General features: G+C 51.7%; 2 protein-coding genes and 1 pseudogene across 2 annotated transcripts; 1 reads left to right on the top strand and 2 right to left on the bottom strand.

Annotated features, from left to right (window-relative positions):
• The first annotated feature begins 2548 nt into the window (after positions 1–2548).
• VPS37D (VPS37D subunit of ESCRT-I) lies at positions 2549–6616 on the top strand. The gene is made up of 4 exons (XM_039849478.1): positions 2549–2817; positions 4153–4324; positions 4832–4914; positions 5531–6616. Exons 1-4 carry the CDS (start codon positions 2680–2682, stop codon positions 5852–5854), a joined length of 717 nt encoding a protein of 238 aa, XP_039705412.1. The 5' UTR covers positions 2549–2679; the 3' UTR covers positions 5855–6616.
• A 2756-nt stretch (positions 6617–9372) lies between these two features.
• On the bottom strand, positions 9373–9491 carry LOC120592011 (uncharacterized; annotated as a pseudogene).
• A 2485-nt stretch (positions 9492–11976) lies between these two features.
• Positions 11977–14058, bottom strand: DNAJC30 (DnaJ heat shock protein family (Hsp40) member C30). The gene has a single exon (XM_039849477.1). The coding sequence runs from the start codon at positions 14040–14042 to the stop codon at positions 13362–13364; it is 681 nt and encodes a 226-aa protein (XP_039705411.1). The 5' UTR covers positions 14043–14058; the 3' UTR covers positions 11977–13361.
• Positions 14059–14155: the final 97 nt, after the last annotated feature.

Here is a 14155-nt window from a genome sequence, read left to right as displayed (position 1 = left end):
TTGTCAACCTGATGGCTATGAAATATCTGGGCTCTGACTGCTATATAGTCAAGAAAGAGACAGTGGTCAATGGTGTCAAATGTGAAAAAGAGGTGTCCTGGAAGTAAGAATGTAGTCGATCAAGGTGCCAGTAGATTTAGTTTCTAGTAAGAGCCCTCTTCCTGGCTTGCAGACAGCTGCTTTCTTGCTGTGCCCTCACATGGACAAAGAACTCTACTCTCTTTCTCTTCTTACAAAGACACTAATGCCAACATGGGGGACCCAATCTCATGACCTCATCTAAATCTAATGACCTCCCAAAGGCCCCACTTTCGAATACCATCATATTGGAGGGTAGGGCTTCAACATATGAATTTTGGGGGGACATGAACATTCAGTCGATAACAGGTTACTTTCACAATATCGAGGTGTGTTTAAAGGCTGAGAAAGATATAACTAATGGAGTGGGGCAAGGCATCTTGGAGGAGGCAGGTAAAGGTGAGACCCATAGAGAAGTTACCTAGATTCGCTTTGCAATGAGGAGAAGCTGCCTTTCTTGGAAGTGGGTGAGGAAGAAGGGCACTGAGGCAGATACAGAGAAAATCCAAAGAAGTGAGGCAGAAAATGGCAGAAGCTTCTCTCTGTAATGGACAGTGGAATTATCTACTGAGACAGGCAGGAGTAGGTTCGGGGTCTGAGAATTGTGGGGAAGGTTTACCGAGGACATTGTTATGGGGCATTCGACAGGGTGTCCACTCGGCTAAACAAAAAGGGATTAGTGAGAAAGAGGGGACAAGCTGAGGCAGTGGCCTCTCAACAGATCTTATCAGCGCCTCTTAGAGTGAAGAAGTCCTGGAGCCCAGAGTGGGAAGGGCCAAAGAAGGGCCTTGTAAGAAAATTGTATAGGACAGCGGTCCCCAACATTTTGGCACCAGGGACTGGTGCTCCTATGAAAACCTAATGCCTAATGATCTGAGGTGGAGTGAGGCAGTGATGCTAGCACTGGGGAGCGGCTACAAATACAGATGAAGCTTTACTTGCCCGCCACTCACCTCCTGCTGTGCAGCCAGTTCCTAACAGGCACAGACAGGTACCAGTCCATGGCCCAGGGGTTGGGGACCTCTGGTGTAGGAGACCTGTGGAAACTTATGGGTCATGAGGAGGCAGAGCAGAACCAAGGAGATCATAGCCAGAAAATTGGGAATTGTCGAGAGGCTCTTGCTAATGCTCAGGACCATGGTGGAGAGAGAGCAGGGACTGTGGGAGCCCAAAGGAGTGGGGCACAAAACAGAGCCTGGGTAGGTGGAGAGGGTCTCCTGGAGGTGGTGATATTCCAGTTGAATCTTGAAGGGGAAAACCAAATTTCAGTTATAAAAATGTGGAAGTGTTGGCTTTATAGTCTATCAACAAGCCTGTCCTGGCCCACTCCATCGATTTTGTCTCTCTTTCTCAGACATCTGCCCAGTGTGCACTGGCTGGAGGAGTCCTTGTTGGGCTCTTTCAGGCCCTGTGCCTTGGCTAATGGTCTTCTCTTTGGTTTCATTATTTTCTCATTCAACTTCAGAACTCCTATTCATCCTTGAAACCCAGCTCAAATGTCACCTCTTTCTGATTGCCCCTGGTTCCACCTCTGTACTTTCTTGGCAGTGAGATGAAGTGAAACAAGCTCACTCATGACCGTTTGATTTTAGTCAATTGACTTAATCTCTCAGATCTGTTTTCTGACAAATGGCACTGGCCAAGCCTAGCTATGAAGATAAGGCACATAACATCTTCTGGCATCAATGGGACTCACATAGGAAGCCATCATGTGGTGACACCTGACATTCTGTCTTGTTCTAGAGTTAAGCTGAGTGAGAATGTGACTCCATTTGCCTAAAACCGTGAAGTCCCTGAGGGCAGAAACAGTGCCTCCACAGGGCCTGGCCCAGCGCCCAGCATAGACAGGCATCGTGCTCTGTGGAGCCTGCACAGAGGAGAAGAATTAAGATTGCCTATCATCCACCTGTAATGTGACTTTGGAGAGGTGACATCATCTCTGTGAATCCGTCTCCTTAAATAACAGCAATATATTAGGTATTCATTATTACAGATAAGGCACTCAACATTAACTATCTCTAATCCTCACAGTGTATATCACCACCCCATTTTACAGAAGAGAAAACTGAGGATTGGGGAGGTGACTCACTTGTCTAAGTTAGCTGCAGAGCAGAAGCTCCTGGTGCCCAGGCAAATTCAGAAAATTGCTGTGCGAATCCAAGGAGGAAATGTGAAATAGCCCTGCAAATTGTAAACGCCTGGGGTGGGAGAGTCTGTGACTGGGGGCGTGGTAAATGATGGCCGAAAGGATGCGGAGAGGGGAGACCTCAGATATCCGGATGGCGGTGGGAGGATGGGTTTGCGGGCTGATCTGCGGGAAGCGTGGTGCCGCGGGGCGCTGCTCTGCTGGGGTGGGCAGGGGTGCAGCTCGCCACCCGCCCCGCCCCCCGCAGCACCCCGCCGCCCCACTCCCAGCCCCCGCGCCGTGGCCCCTTTAAGAGCGGGCGGGGCGCCCTCTGGCGGCGGAGCGGCGCGCGCTGCCGGAGCCGGAGCCGAAGCCGGAGCCGGATCCCGGAGCCGGAGCCGGAGCGGAGCGGAGCCGGGGCGGAGCGGGCCGTGCGGGCCGAGCCAGCAGCCGAGCTGGGGGCGCGGGCGGGCGGCATGTACCGGGCCCGGGCGGCGCGGGCGGGGCCGGAGCCCGGCAGCCCGGGGCGCTTTGGGATCCTCAGCACCGGGCAGCTCCGGGACCTGCTTCAAGATGAGCCCAAGCTGGACCGGATCGTGCGGCTCAGCAGGAAGGTAGCGCGAGGGACGCGGGCGGGGGGCGTAGGAGACGGGCTGCGGCCTGCCGGACCTGCCGAGCGACCAAAGGGCCGCGCGGGCCAGGCCGCGGGGCCGCTGGTGGGCGCAGGAGCCTGGCACGTACGAGTGGGCCCCGCGGAGCCGCCCCCGGGGGAGGGGGCGCCCGGAGCCGGCCTGGGGCGGGTGGGGCGCCGGAGACCCAGGGAGGCGCCCGTGCACCCCCGGGATGCCGCGAGGCGTGTCCTACAGCAGATGCTCTGGGGAGGTGTGTTCCAGGGACAGGGGTGGCTGTGTTGTAGGGGGCCCCTGGCTCACACACCCACGTTCTGTAGGACCAGAGAGGGGAGGCGCCTTCTATAGGGAGAACTAGGGGCCTATTTGACACCTGGAGGTACCATTGGGGGAGTGTCCGCATTCTGGGGGTGCAAGAGAGGGCTTTGTGTCTTTCTTTGGGGAGGGATACTGAAAGCTGAGGTGTGTATTCTGTAGGCCACCATAGGAGAAAGTTATTGCTCACAGGAGACAGGCTTGGCTGGTTGGCTGGGGGCAGGGCAGGAGGCAGGGGGGGCAGGAAAGTGGCTGTTGAGGCAGAGCCAGAGGGGCATGTGCATCCTGAGGGACCGATGGGAGGTAGTGTGTGTGTTTTCGGAGGGCTGGACGTGGCCAGGCTCTCCTAGAAAGAAGGAAAAAGCATTCTCTAGAGCTAGGAAAGAAAGCGGGGTCTGCTTTCTGCAAGAGAAGAAAAGCTGGGAGTAGGTGCTAAGGGATTAGGGAGGAAAAAGGGGTGTGTATTGCTTGGGGGTGTGGGGATTCCACTGCAGGGCAAAAGGAGGGGTGTGAGGGGAAGAAAGGGTGCCTAGAGGGGGTACTATGCAGGGACAGGGCGAAGACCACTGAGAGTCAGAGCAGGGATGGGAGCATTTTTGGCACAAACACCTGAGGAGGAAGCAGACAAAGGCCTGGAATGAGAGGGAAGCTGCCCATGCATGGAAAATGGGACAGAGGAGGGAGGGGGACTCCTCAGGGACCTAAGCAGACATATTAATTGAAAAATTAAAAATTAACTAACATTTGTAGAAGCCTTCATAGTTTTCCTTACTTCAAGTCTCACCACAGCCCTATAAGGTAGCTGTTTTTAGCTCACTTTTGTGGAAGAGAAAACTGAGGCCCAGAGAGAGAGCTTAAGGCAAAGTCCTGTCTGGGCTTCTTGCAGTCAGTCCCTCCACCTGTTGGCTCACCATCCTGAGACTGGGGTGCCTTTGGCTTTGCCCGTGGGCACTGTTGCCCACGCAGACTCCCTGAGTGCGCCTCTTGGCTCTTCTCTGGTGGCAGTTCCAGGGCCTGCAGCTGGAGCGAGAGGCATGCCTGGCCTCCAACTACGTGCTAGCCAAGGAGAACCTGGCATTGCGGCCCCGCCTGGAGATGGGCCGGGCTGCCCTGGCCATCAAATACCAGGAGCTTCAAGAGGTGGCTGAGAGCTGTGCGGACAAGCTGCAGCGACTGGGTGAGGGGAAAGCTGGGAGAACCATCTGGGGTGGGGGGCAGTTGGCAATCTGGCTGGTATGCCTTGGGAAGTGCTAGGCTTTGAAGGATGGGACTTGGGCAGACCTATTTTCTGGGCAAGTTCAAGGGGTGCTACTCCTGGAAAACTGAGTTGGGAAAGTGAGCAGTTGGTGAACAGAGCTGGGTTGGAGAAGCCAGAGGGGGGCCCTAGGCAGTGGGAGAAAAGGGAGCCCAATACCCAAGGACATGGGGTATTCTAGGAGACAAAGCCCCTGCTTCTTGTTTTGTACTAGGACTGGGGGCAGGATCTTGGGGGGAGGTGCACGAACTGATCCCATGGACATTGTACCGATGAGGAAACTGAGGCCCCAGAGAGGGGAAGGGAAGCACAGGATCACACACACGGTCAGTGAGAGTCAGGATTGGGCCCTGGGGCTCTGGCCTGTCTTTCCCGGGTGATAGGCCCTGAGGGCAGGGGCTATTCACTCTGTCCCTCTGTGGCCCTCAGAGGAGAGCATGCATCGCTGGAGCCCCCACTGTGCACTGGGCTGGCTGCAGGCTGAGCTGGAAGAGGCTGAGCAGGAGGCTGAGGTGAGGGGAGAGGTGGCTGGGTCTGGGGACAGTGAGAAAGACCCATCCTATCATTACCCTTCCTTCATTCTTAGCTTGCAGGCTTGAGGGTCCCTCCTCCAGGAAGTCTGTCCTGAGTGCCAGGCCCCCAGGAGAGCCCACTGAATTGCTGACCTCAATGGACAGCAGGGCTTCCTCTCTCCACCTGTGACACCCCAACCTCCTTCCGAGTCTCCCCTGTGAATGTCTCAGAGCAGTGTAGGCTGGGTCTGTAGAGGAGCTGGGACAAACTTATTGCTGGTTTGGGAGCACTGTGCTCAGTGAGTCAATGGAGGTGGAGGAGGAGGAGCCCTGGCCTTGACGAGAGACACCTAAGTCTATTTCAAGTAACCCCCCATCTCTTTTCTGCCTCATCTCTGACCCAGCAGGTCTGGTGATAGTAAGGAAATTGAAGCTTGAGAGTAGAGGACATTTGTCTGCAGTCACTCAGCAAGTCAGGGGCAGACCCAGGCTGGAACTCAGGTGGTCCGTCCCCCAGCTGTGGTCACCGTTGGAAGGGATTCAGGGTGAGAGGGAGAGGACCAGTCCTTGGTCTTTGGTTGTGCTCCTCCCAAACTGTCCCTTCATCCTGTCCCAGGAGCAGATGGAGCAGCTGCTGCTGGGGGAGCAGAGCCTGGAGGCTTTCCTGCCCGCCTTCCAGCGAGGTCGTGCCCTGGCCCACCTGAGGCGGACCCAGGCTGAGAAGCTGCAGGAGCTGCTGCGGCGCCGAGAGCGGTCTGCCCAGCCAGCCCCCACTGCTGCTGCGGATCCCCCCAAACCTTTTCCTGCTGCAGCTGTCCTGCCCACTGGGGCTGCTCGGGGGCCACCAGCAGTGCCCCGGAGCCTGCCCCCCTTGGACTCCCGCCCAGTGCCCCCGTTGGGGGCTCCCCCCGGGTGCCCCCTTGGCCAGCCCCCCTTCTGAGCCCTCGGCCCTCGCAGCCAGAGCCCCCCCATCGGTAGGATCTAGGGTATGGCCCCCCAGTGGAGGGCCCAGATAAACTTGATGCGTGGCTCCTCCTCCTCCCCAACTGCCTGGGTGGGGGGAGGGGCAGGCCCCTTCCCCTGGCCTCAGGTAGGCCCTGGCCCTGGAGGCTGAGCTGGGGAGGAGGGTCACCTGGAAGATGCCCAGAGAGGGCTGGGGGTGGGGTGGGCAGGGTGTTATGCCTCTGGCGCTGAGGAAACTCTGCCTTTTTTTGTTCCCTGTTGGGGCCTCCTGGGTGATGGGCAAGCCCCAGTGAAAGGACTCATGGGAACCTGGGAAGGTGCCCATTTCCCCCAAGGGGTCTTGCCTGGGGGGCCTATTACACCCTGCCACTCCACTGGGCTTGCACAATGCCAAGGCTGACAGGAGTGTTTTCCATCATGTCCTGAGCCTACCTTTCCCCTAGTCCTGGGGCCCACTGCCTAGGAGCCAGGTAGTCAGGCCCTAGCTGCAGGGTCAGGGACATCATGGCCCTGGGGCTATAATGTGCCCCACTCATGCTCAATACTCTGGGGCAAGGTTGGCCAGGGGCTTCTGGACCTGTACAAGTGAGAGTAGGCCATCCCCAGGAAAGATCATTCTGTATTTTTCTGTCCTGTCTCCTTAGAATGGAACCTTTTTGAGGGCAGGTCCTTGTCTTTGTATGTTCTGTCCCCAGCCCCGCCTCCCAGGGGCCGTCAATAAATGTGATAATAAGGATGACGATGCTGCACGACTCTTCTCTGCTCCCTAAACTGGCCACTCTGCTATTGCAGCCTCTGCATCTGAGCTACTGTGCTTCTTACTCTTGAGATGCCCTCCTTTCCTCTCTGCCCATCCAAAGCCCTTCAGGTCCAGCACTTCTCCTGCCTCTTCCATGAAGCCTCTGATTACCAACCCATGGGAGTCTTTCCTAACTCCCAGCACTTCTAGCCAGAAGCACACTCAGCTTCTTCACTGTTCTCTAGTCGCCTCACCTGTACACACCTTCTTTTCCTGGGTCACTTATAAGCCCAGTCAGGATGGTACCCGCTCCTTCTCTGGCCTGCCAAATGACTACCCCCACTGAATGATGGAGGGGGTTCTGTAGCACTGAAGGTATCCATCTTCAGCTAGGGTAAGCACAACGTGGCCAGCTTGGCTGAGTGTGGTGGGACAAGAAGATGGGAGAGCAGGAACATGCCCCGAATCAGCTTAGGTCAAATCTGATGAGATGAAGTTTGGCAGGGAGGCATGGAAGGTCTTGCAAATAAGAGGGGACAGACAGACTGTTGTGAAAGTTAATGTGATCTTGGTCCATGTTAATAGGAACAGAACCATCTAGAAGGAGGGAAGTGTTGGGTTGGCTCAACTTTTCACTGAAATTTTACATTGTAAGGGGGATCCCCCAAAACAGCACCTTTGGAGTAATAAGAAAGAGGATTGGGATTAAGTCCCATGTGGAACAGTTGAAGAATCTATTTGAGATACATGTGTGATGTTTAGCCTTTGAATCTCTAAAGGACTGCTCTGTGTAGAGCTAGAGGTCAGAGCCAAGATCAATGGATGGAAACCACAGGGAGCCAGATTTTGGCTCAGTATGAGGCTCTTTAAGCCAGGGTTGCTATTGGAGGTAGATAGTCGCCATCACTAACGATGCGTGAGCAGTGCCTGAGTGACTGCTTGATGGCATCTTTAGAGATTTAGGCAATAGCTAGAGAGACTGGCCCATTTGAGCTTTTGAGAGCCCTTCAAATCCAGATATTTACCACATGGTGGCACACTGATAGTGCCTATTTGAGAACCTCCATCCCACATTGGCCTTGGTTCTCCTCTGCTCACAGTGAGCACTTGAGCTGCTGGAGGCTGAGGGACACTGGAACTACAGGGTGCTTGCCTGAGATGACAGAAGACCGTTCTGGGAGACCACCCAAATTCTAAGCACAGCCTGGGGCAGGCTGGGCCCTTCTTGCTCTGGCTTCCTATTCCTGATCCATGCTTTCAGGCAGTTTTTTTTTGTTTATAACTGAAAGAAGAAAAGGGGCTAAGGTTGGGCATATTTGAGCCTTCCTCAACTATCATGAATTGGAGAGGAGCCCCTGGCAGGTGAAGTTCAACCTCCCCTCCCTAGTGTAGGTTAAGAAGAGAAAGGAAAAACCCAAGCAATGGAGGGACATGGAAGGGTGAAAAGTGCTATCATGAAACTGGATGGGGTCTTTGAAAAGTCCTTCCATACACCTCACCTTCCCTCAGAGAGCTCAGATTCAGTTTTAGAGGGGGTAGGGTCTAAGGCCCCTCAGGGTTCTGCTCCAGCTTGAAAAAGACCAAGGCAGGTGGATATAGATACCACCAAAGTGGAGTGGCCATGGGAAAGGATTAGAATTGGATGGTTAAAAACTTCATTAACCCCTCTGCTTGAAGGTATGTAGAATGTTCTGGAAGATTCCAGGCAGGACTCTCTTCCTGCTTGAAACCTTCTGGAACTTCCTGTTCCCAGGTTCTGGGGCTCTAGGGAATGTTCCTGGCTGTAATCCTCTGTGAGAGAACTCAAGGGTCTAAATCGAGGAGCCCGTAAGAAAGGTCCCACCTATTATAGACCACCAGTGCTCTTACAAGCCAAAAACAGAAAGTTGCCCAAATAACAAAATTTCCCATCCTTTCTTGATAGAAACAAGGAGTTCATGCCCCTTGAGAAAGTCTTAAACTCCCTTGTTTAGGAATCACTTCTATTTTCCTAAACTTCTCCCCTTGTTTTCCAAATATAAAACATAATATTTTTTTTTTTTTGCCAATCAATGCTTACTGACCTAAGTTGGCCTGAACCAGAGTGGGCTCAAATCTTTACTACTGAATTGTGTGGCCACTGCAAAGCTACCGCTAAGAACTTGCCCCTAACCTCCAGGGATAGAGAGAATTAGATGGTTTCCAAGAGACCAATTTAGACTAGCTGTGGATTTATCCCAATTTATACAAGCATTCACACAACAGATTGATTGCAGGAATTGGTGTTTCTGTATCAGAGGACCTCTGGCTTTGTCTAGGACCTTGCCATTGCTATAGACCTCTCCAAAGATTCTTCTTGTCCCACAGGTAAATAAGATTTACATTCTGCCTTCCTGCACAAAGTATAGGTTCTTATGTATGATGTATCCTAGGGATCTGCAAACTCAAATACCTTTAGGGGCCAGGAAGATCACAGTGGCACAAAGCAGTCCATTTCCACAAAGAAATACACCTTCTCACATTTTTCTGGAAATGCATGGTCCTTTTTCAAAAATTTTCCTCTCAATAAACATGGAATTTTATACTTCTCTACTGCTGGAAGTATAGCAAAATGGGGAGAAACAGCCTATCTAAAAGGCAAATGTTACAGCTTTTTCTAGGCAGTAACTCAGTTATGAACACAATGGCGTAACATTTTATTTTTTTGAGAGAAAACAAATCTAGATTTTTACGCAAAGTCTCCCAAGTTATGTTGGCTAAAGTTATTTTATTTTTTACGCTTACAGCACCTGGTATTCCTAGATGGCCTCCCATCCAAGTACTAACCAGACCCGACCTTGCTTAGCTTCTGAGATCAGACGAGATCAAGCCTGTTCAGGGTGGCATGGCCATGGATGGCTAAAGTTATTTTAATACACTGTGCCAGCCACAAATACCGTATGAACCACAAATATTGGTCTTGCTTCTTTTGTCTAGTAGCAGTCCCCTCCTAGCACTGAGAGCGTGAACACTGAAGAGGCAAAGGGAGGATGGGAGGGCCAACCTACTTCAAGATTAGTGACAGGACCCCCAGTTTGGACAGCCTTAGGAGAGTGGTGTGATGGCTAGATCCATAGTGATACTATGACTTCAAGATATATGGTGAAGGTGAACTCTCTGCACTGGCTTCTTGGGGATGAGAGCACTGAGCATTCTCAGCATATGCAAGTTCACAAGGTCCAGACTCAGGTCTATCATTCTAACACAATAACAAAGGGATCCTCAGTTGCTTTGCACAAACCCTATGGAGGACAGGGCTATAAGCTAAGCCTGAGAACAAGCAAGGCAGGCCTTCTTCTATGATCCTGATCATCGTCAAGTGGCAGTCTGGCGTGATCTCATCACAGGGCTGAGGAACTGAGAGGAGGCAAAGGCCAGGAGAGAGCCCACTTTTCTAGTTCCCTGAATACAAGAGAGTGAATTTAAGTAGTACCACTACTTACCAGCTGTCTCTTCTCTCAGCTTCTCTTCATGAGATCTGGTGACCTTCCAGGAAGCCCAAAGGTCTAAGATATAGCCCCTCAACCCTCATTATTTTCCTAAAAGGGAATATGGTGGCCACTCTCTGGGCTCTACCCTTTGGTGTCTGTGCCTCAGTATCAGAGGTGTATGTGTATACACAGACACACACGCGTGCAGTCAGTGATGACCAGATGGACAACCCATTGGCCTAAAGTAGGCTACTCTTATTTGTCTCAAGCTGGAAACAATACAGTGAACAAGGTACATCCTATGACCAAAATGCCTCTTCAGAAGGAAGCAGGAAATCCTACTCTCTCAGCGCTGGGATCTGTACAGGATTTCACTCAGCAATAAAGGGCAACAGAGGGAAAAGAAGTTTGGCTCAGGAGAAATAAAGTCCTGGTCAAGTCCAAAGACAATTGCCTAGACACATACAACTTTGTTCCTGTCTTGTCTATGCCTCCTCATTTAGGACCTGTGTGTGCTGCTCATTCAGCCTTGTATTGTACTTGCACACCTATCCCTACCCCAATGAGCACAGCATGGGGCAGGCTGGACCCCACCTGTCTATCTGTTGAAAGGGACTAAAGTTGAGCGTGTCTGAGCCTTCTTCCACCATCAAGAACTGGGGAACAGCTGCTAGAAGGCAGGGACTAATGTCCATGGCCAGGTTCACCCTCTCCTCCCCAGGGTTGGAAGGAAGATATGTTACCATGGGGACCAGCTGGGGGGGAGTGGGCAGTCCTACAGAAAGTCTCCTACATGCCTCGCCTTACATAAAAAGACCAGACTCCAGTATAGAGAAGGTTGGGAGTGGGGTGTCCTGAGACAGATCCTTCAGCTGCAAAAAAAAAACAATAAACACCTGAGGCAGGGAGAATGGCACTATTACAGTGGGCCTAGTTCTAGGCCTAAGAAGCTGAATTAGATGGTTAATAAATTTTACTTACTACCCTGCTTAGAGTTATATGGAATGTTCTGGAATGTTCCAGAAGTTTCACATAGTCTGGATACCGCCCCTTCCCCATGAAGACCGGAAACTCTGGAACTTTCTATTTCCATGTTTTGGGGCCCCAGTAAACGTTCTTGGCTATAATCTTCACGTAGAGAAAACAAACTTGAAAGGTCTATGTCAAGGAGCAAAAAGATCCCAGCTATTATAGATCACCAGTGCTTTTACAAGAAAAACCCAAAAGAACCCCAAACCCTTTCGATAGAAATCTGCGAGACTTTTGCCTCCAAGGACACTGTTATGCCCTAACTGCTTGGTTGAGAATCACTAGTTTCTGCACATTTTACTATGCTTCTTAGTTTGTAATTTAAAAAAGAACAGACCTTCTCTAATTTTTTTTCAAATATGAAACATAGTAACATTAAATGTTCTTTTTCAAAGTACATACTCCCTCCCTCTGCTCCCCCCGACTGAGCACAGCTGGCCTGAACCAGGGTGGGCTCACCTATTTGCTGCTGAATCCTGTGGTCACTGCAAAACCATGACTAAGAGCTTGCCTCTCACCTCCAATATTAGAATCGAATGGTTTCCAAGAGACCAACCTGAACTAGCTGTGGGTTTATCCTTTGGTTGAGAATCACTAGTTTCTGTACATTTTCCTATGCTTCATTTCCTGTAGTTTGTATTTCAAAAAGAACAGACTGTCCCTCATTTTTCAAATATGAAACATATTAACATTAAATGTTCTTTTTCAAAGTACACCTGCATCCCCCCTTCTTAAATCAAGGCTCACTGAGCATAGCTAGTCTGAACCAGGGTGGACTCAAATTTTTACTACGGAATCATATAGTCACTACAAAGCCATGATAAGAGCTTGCCCCCCACCTCCAAGGCTAGAGAGAATTGAATGATTTTCAAGACACCAAGATGAACTAGCTGTAGGTTTATCCCAATTTATACAAGGATTTCACGCAAGAATATGAGTGCAGGAATTGGTAGTAATATACCAAAGCCCCACTGGCTTTGGTTAGATTTTAGATTTAGGCCCGCAACCCTTGTGGTAGATCGCTTGCAAAGGTTTTCCTATCACACAGCTTTAGCAGAGCACCTACAAACTCATAGCCCCCCACCCCCCACCCCATGTACATAAGGGCTAACTCAGGGTTAAGAGAGCCTGACTACTACTGCTCTAGCCAAGTGATGACTGACCAACTGCTTAGCATAAATTAGAAAAAGTAAAAAAGCTTCAACTTTGTCTGAACAGGGAACCGTTCCCACCACAGGCCTTCAGTCCTTCAGTAGTCTCACCAACTCCAAACTCAAAATTTCCCAGCTTCGAGCAGCCATGTTTCAAGGATTTGGCTTGTGGAGCCTGCAGTAAGCACTGTAAGCTAAATAGAATGGGTCACACTCAGATGACTCAAACTCCGTTTGTTGCTCTATTTCTGGGAGGGGATGGGCTGCACAGTTAGCAATGAGGCTAGCTGGTAAAGGGATGACCAGGTGACAAGGCACACTGTCCCAAAGACAAACTTTACTACCATCATGTTTTAGTCACTGAGCCCATTAGAACTATGGATAATAAAGTGTGGCAGATCTCAAGAGAGCAAATCATTTGCTTTCTGTTGTCATTCCCACGGAGTAACTTCTCCAAGATTATACATTAGATAAGTAGGGGCAAAGGAACACTCATTCCTTATGCTCAATGACCTTGCTTTCCCACTTACACATGCCACCAACAGAAGGGAGAGTGAGGTTTGCTGACTACAGAATGGCAAGGTTTCTACATATCACATGGTTAGCTTACATCAGGTCTCACCTGTGGCTTGGGGCACTCACAGAAAGACAAGGTTTGTATAAGTTCAGAATTTTTCCTTTGGCAGCCAACAATTGGTCACATTGCACGTTTCAAGGTTACAGAGGAGCCCCAAGGTACGAACATGAGGTAGGATCAAGCAATTCTTGCTCAGAGCTTTACAATAAAGCCAGGGCAAGTGTTCCAGAAATTGACATCAGTAAGGCAACCTCTGGAAGCAGGCACTCAAAGGACTCCAGAAAACCCTTCTCTCGGACTTTCACGGCTCTTCGTTTTGAGACCTCCTTCTTGGGCATCGAAAAGCCTCCTTTTCTGGACATAGGGAGAGGGACGTGCAGGTCAACAGCTAAGCTGGGCCGGAAGGAAAGAAGAGGGGGCGGAAAGCGGTTCTTTCAGACCCCAGCGGAGGTAGACTCTGGAAGGCGAAGTGTTCATGACAGGAAAGGCCTTTTTCTGGGGATTGACTAGGGGCTGCTTCCATTCCCTTCTCTCTACGATTAAAAACGAAAGCCCAAAATAATGAAGACTGTGAGGAGAAAGATGATGAAAGTCGTGTCTCGGGTCTCGTCCCAGCGGAAGCCCTTCTTAGCCCGGTCCTCTTGCTGCTTGCGAAGGGCCTCACGCCGGGCCCTCTGGCGCCGTTCGCGCTCTAGCTGCTCTCCATAGTGCGCCTGGTAGAAGGCGTCAAAGTCGAACATGGTGCGGTTGGCGCCCGGCGCGGCTTGACCACGGCGGTGGGTCCAAGAGGCAGAAGGCGGGGCGCGGGGCGCACTGGGGTCCGCTGCGGGCGTCCTGGAAGGCCGGACGCCAGGTCCGCGCAGGTCTGCTTCGCTGAGGAGGCCGCGGTCGTACTTGCGGCGCAGGGTGGCACTGCCCAGCACTACGTATGCCTGGGAGATGCGCGTAAAGCGCTCGGCAGCCTCGGCGCTCCCCGAGTTGCGGTCTGGGTGGTAGAGGAAGCTCTGCCGGTAGTAGGCCGCCTTGATTTGCGCCTGCGTGGCTGTGGAGGGGACGCCGAGCAGCTCATAGAGCGCCGTGCGCGAGTACGGGCCGTCGCCCCGGGAGTAAGTCCTCGCTTTTAGGCCCAGGCCCGATACCCAGTTTTGTGGAGATCCTCCGGCCTGCCACAACCTCCACAACAACAGCCGCGGCCACCTTAGATCGCTCTTGGCTGCCATCTTGAATGGATCTGGAGGGCGGTGCTAAAATAAACTGGCCAATGGGAGGCGTGCGTTTTTCTCGGCACGTCGGTCCTGTAGCCAATCGAGTAAAAAAGGAGGCGGGGAGAGGG

This window comes from Pteropus medius, unplaced genomic scaffold, assembly GCF_902729225.1.
Source record: "Pteropus medius unplaced genomic scaffold, Ma_sr-lr_union100, whole genome shotgun sequence".
NCBI lineage: Eukaryota > Metazoa > Chordata > Mammalia > Chiroptera > Pteropodidae > Pteropus > Pteropus medius.
The sequence above is the reverse complement of the archived record's forward strand: the minus strand, read 5'-3'. Positions and strand labels throughout refer to the sequence as shown.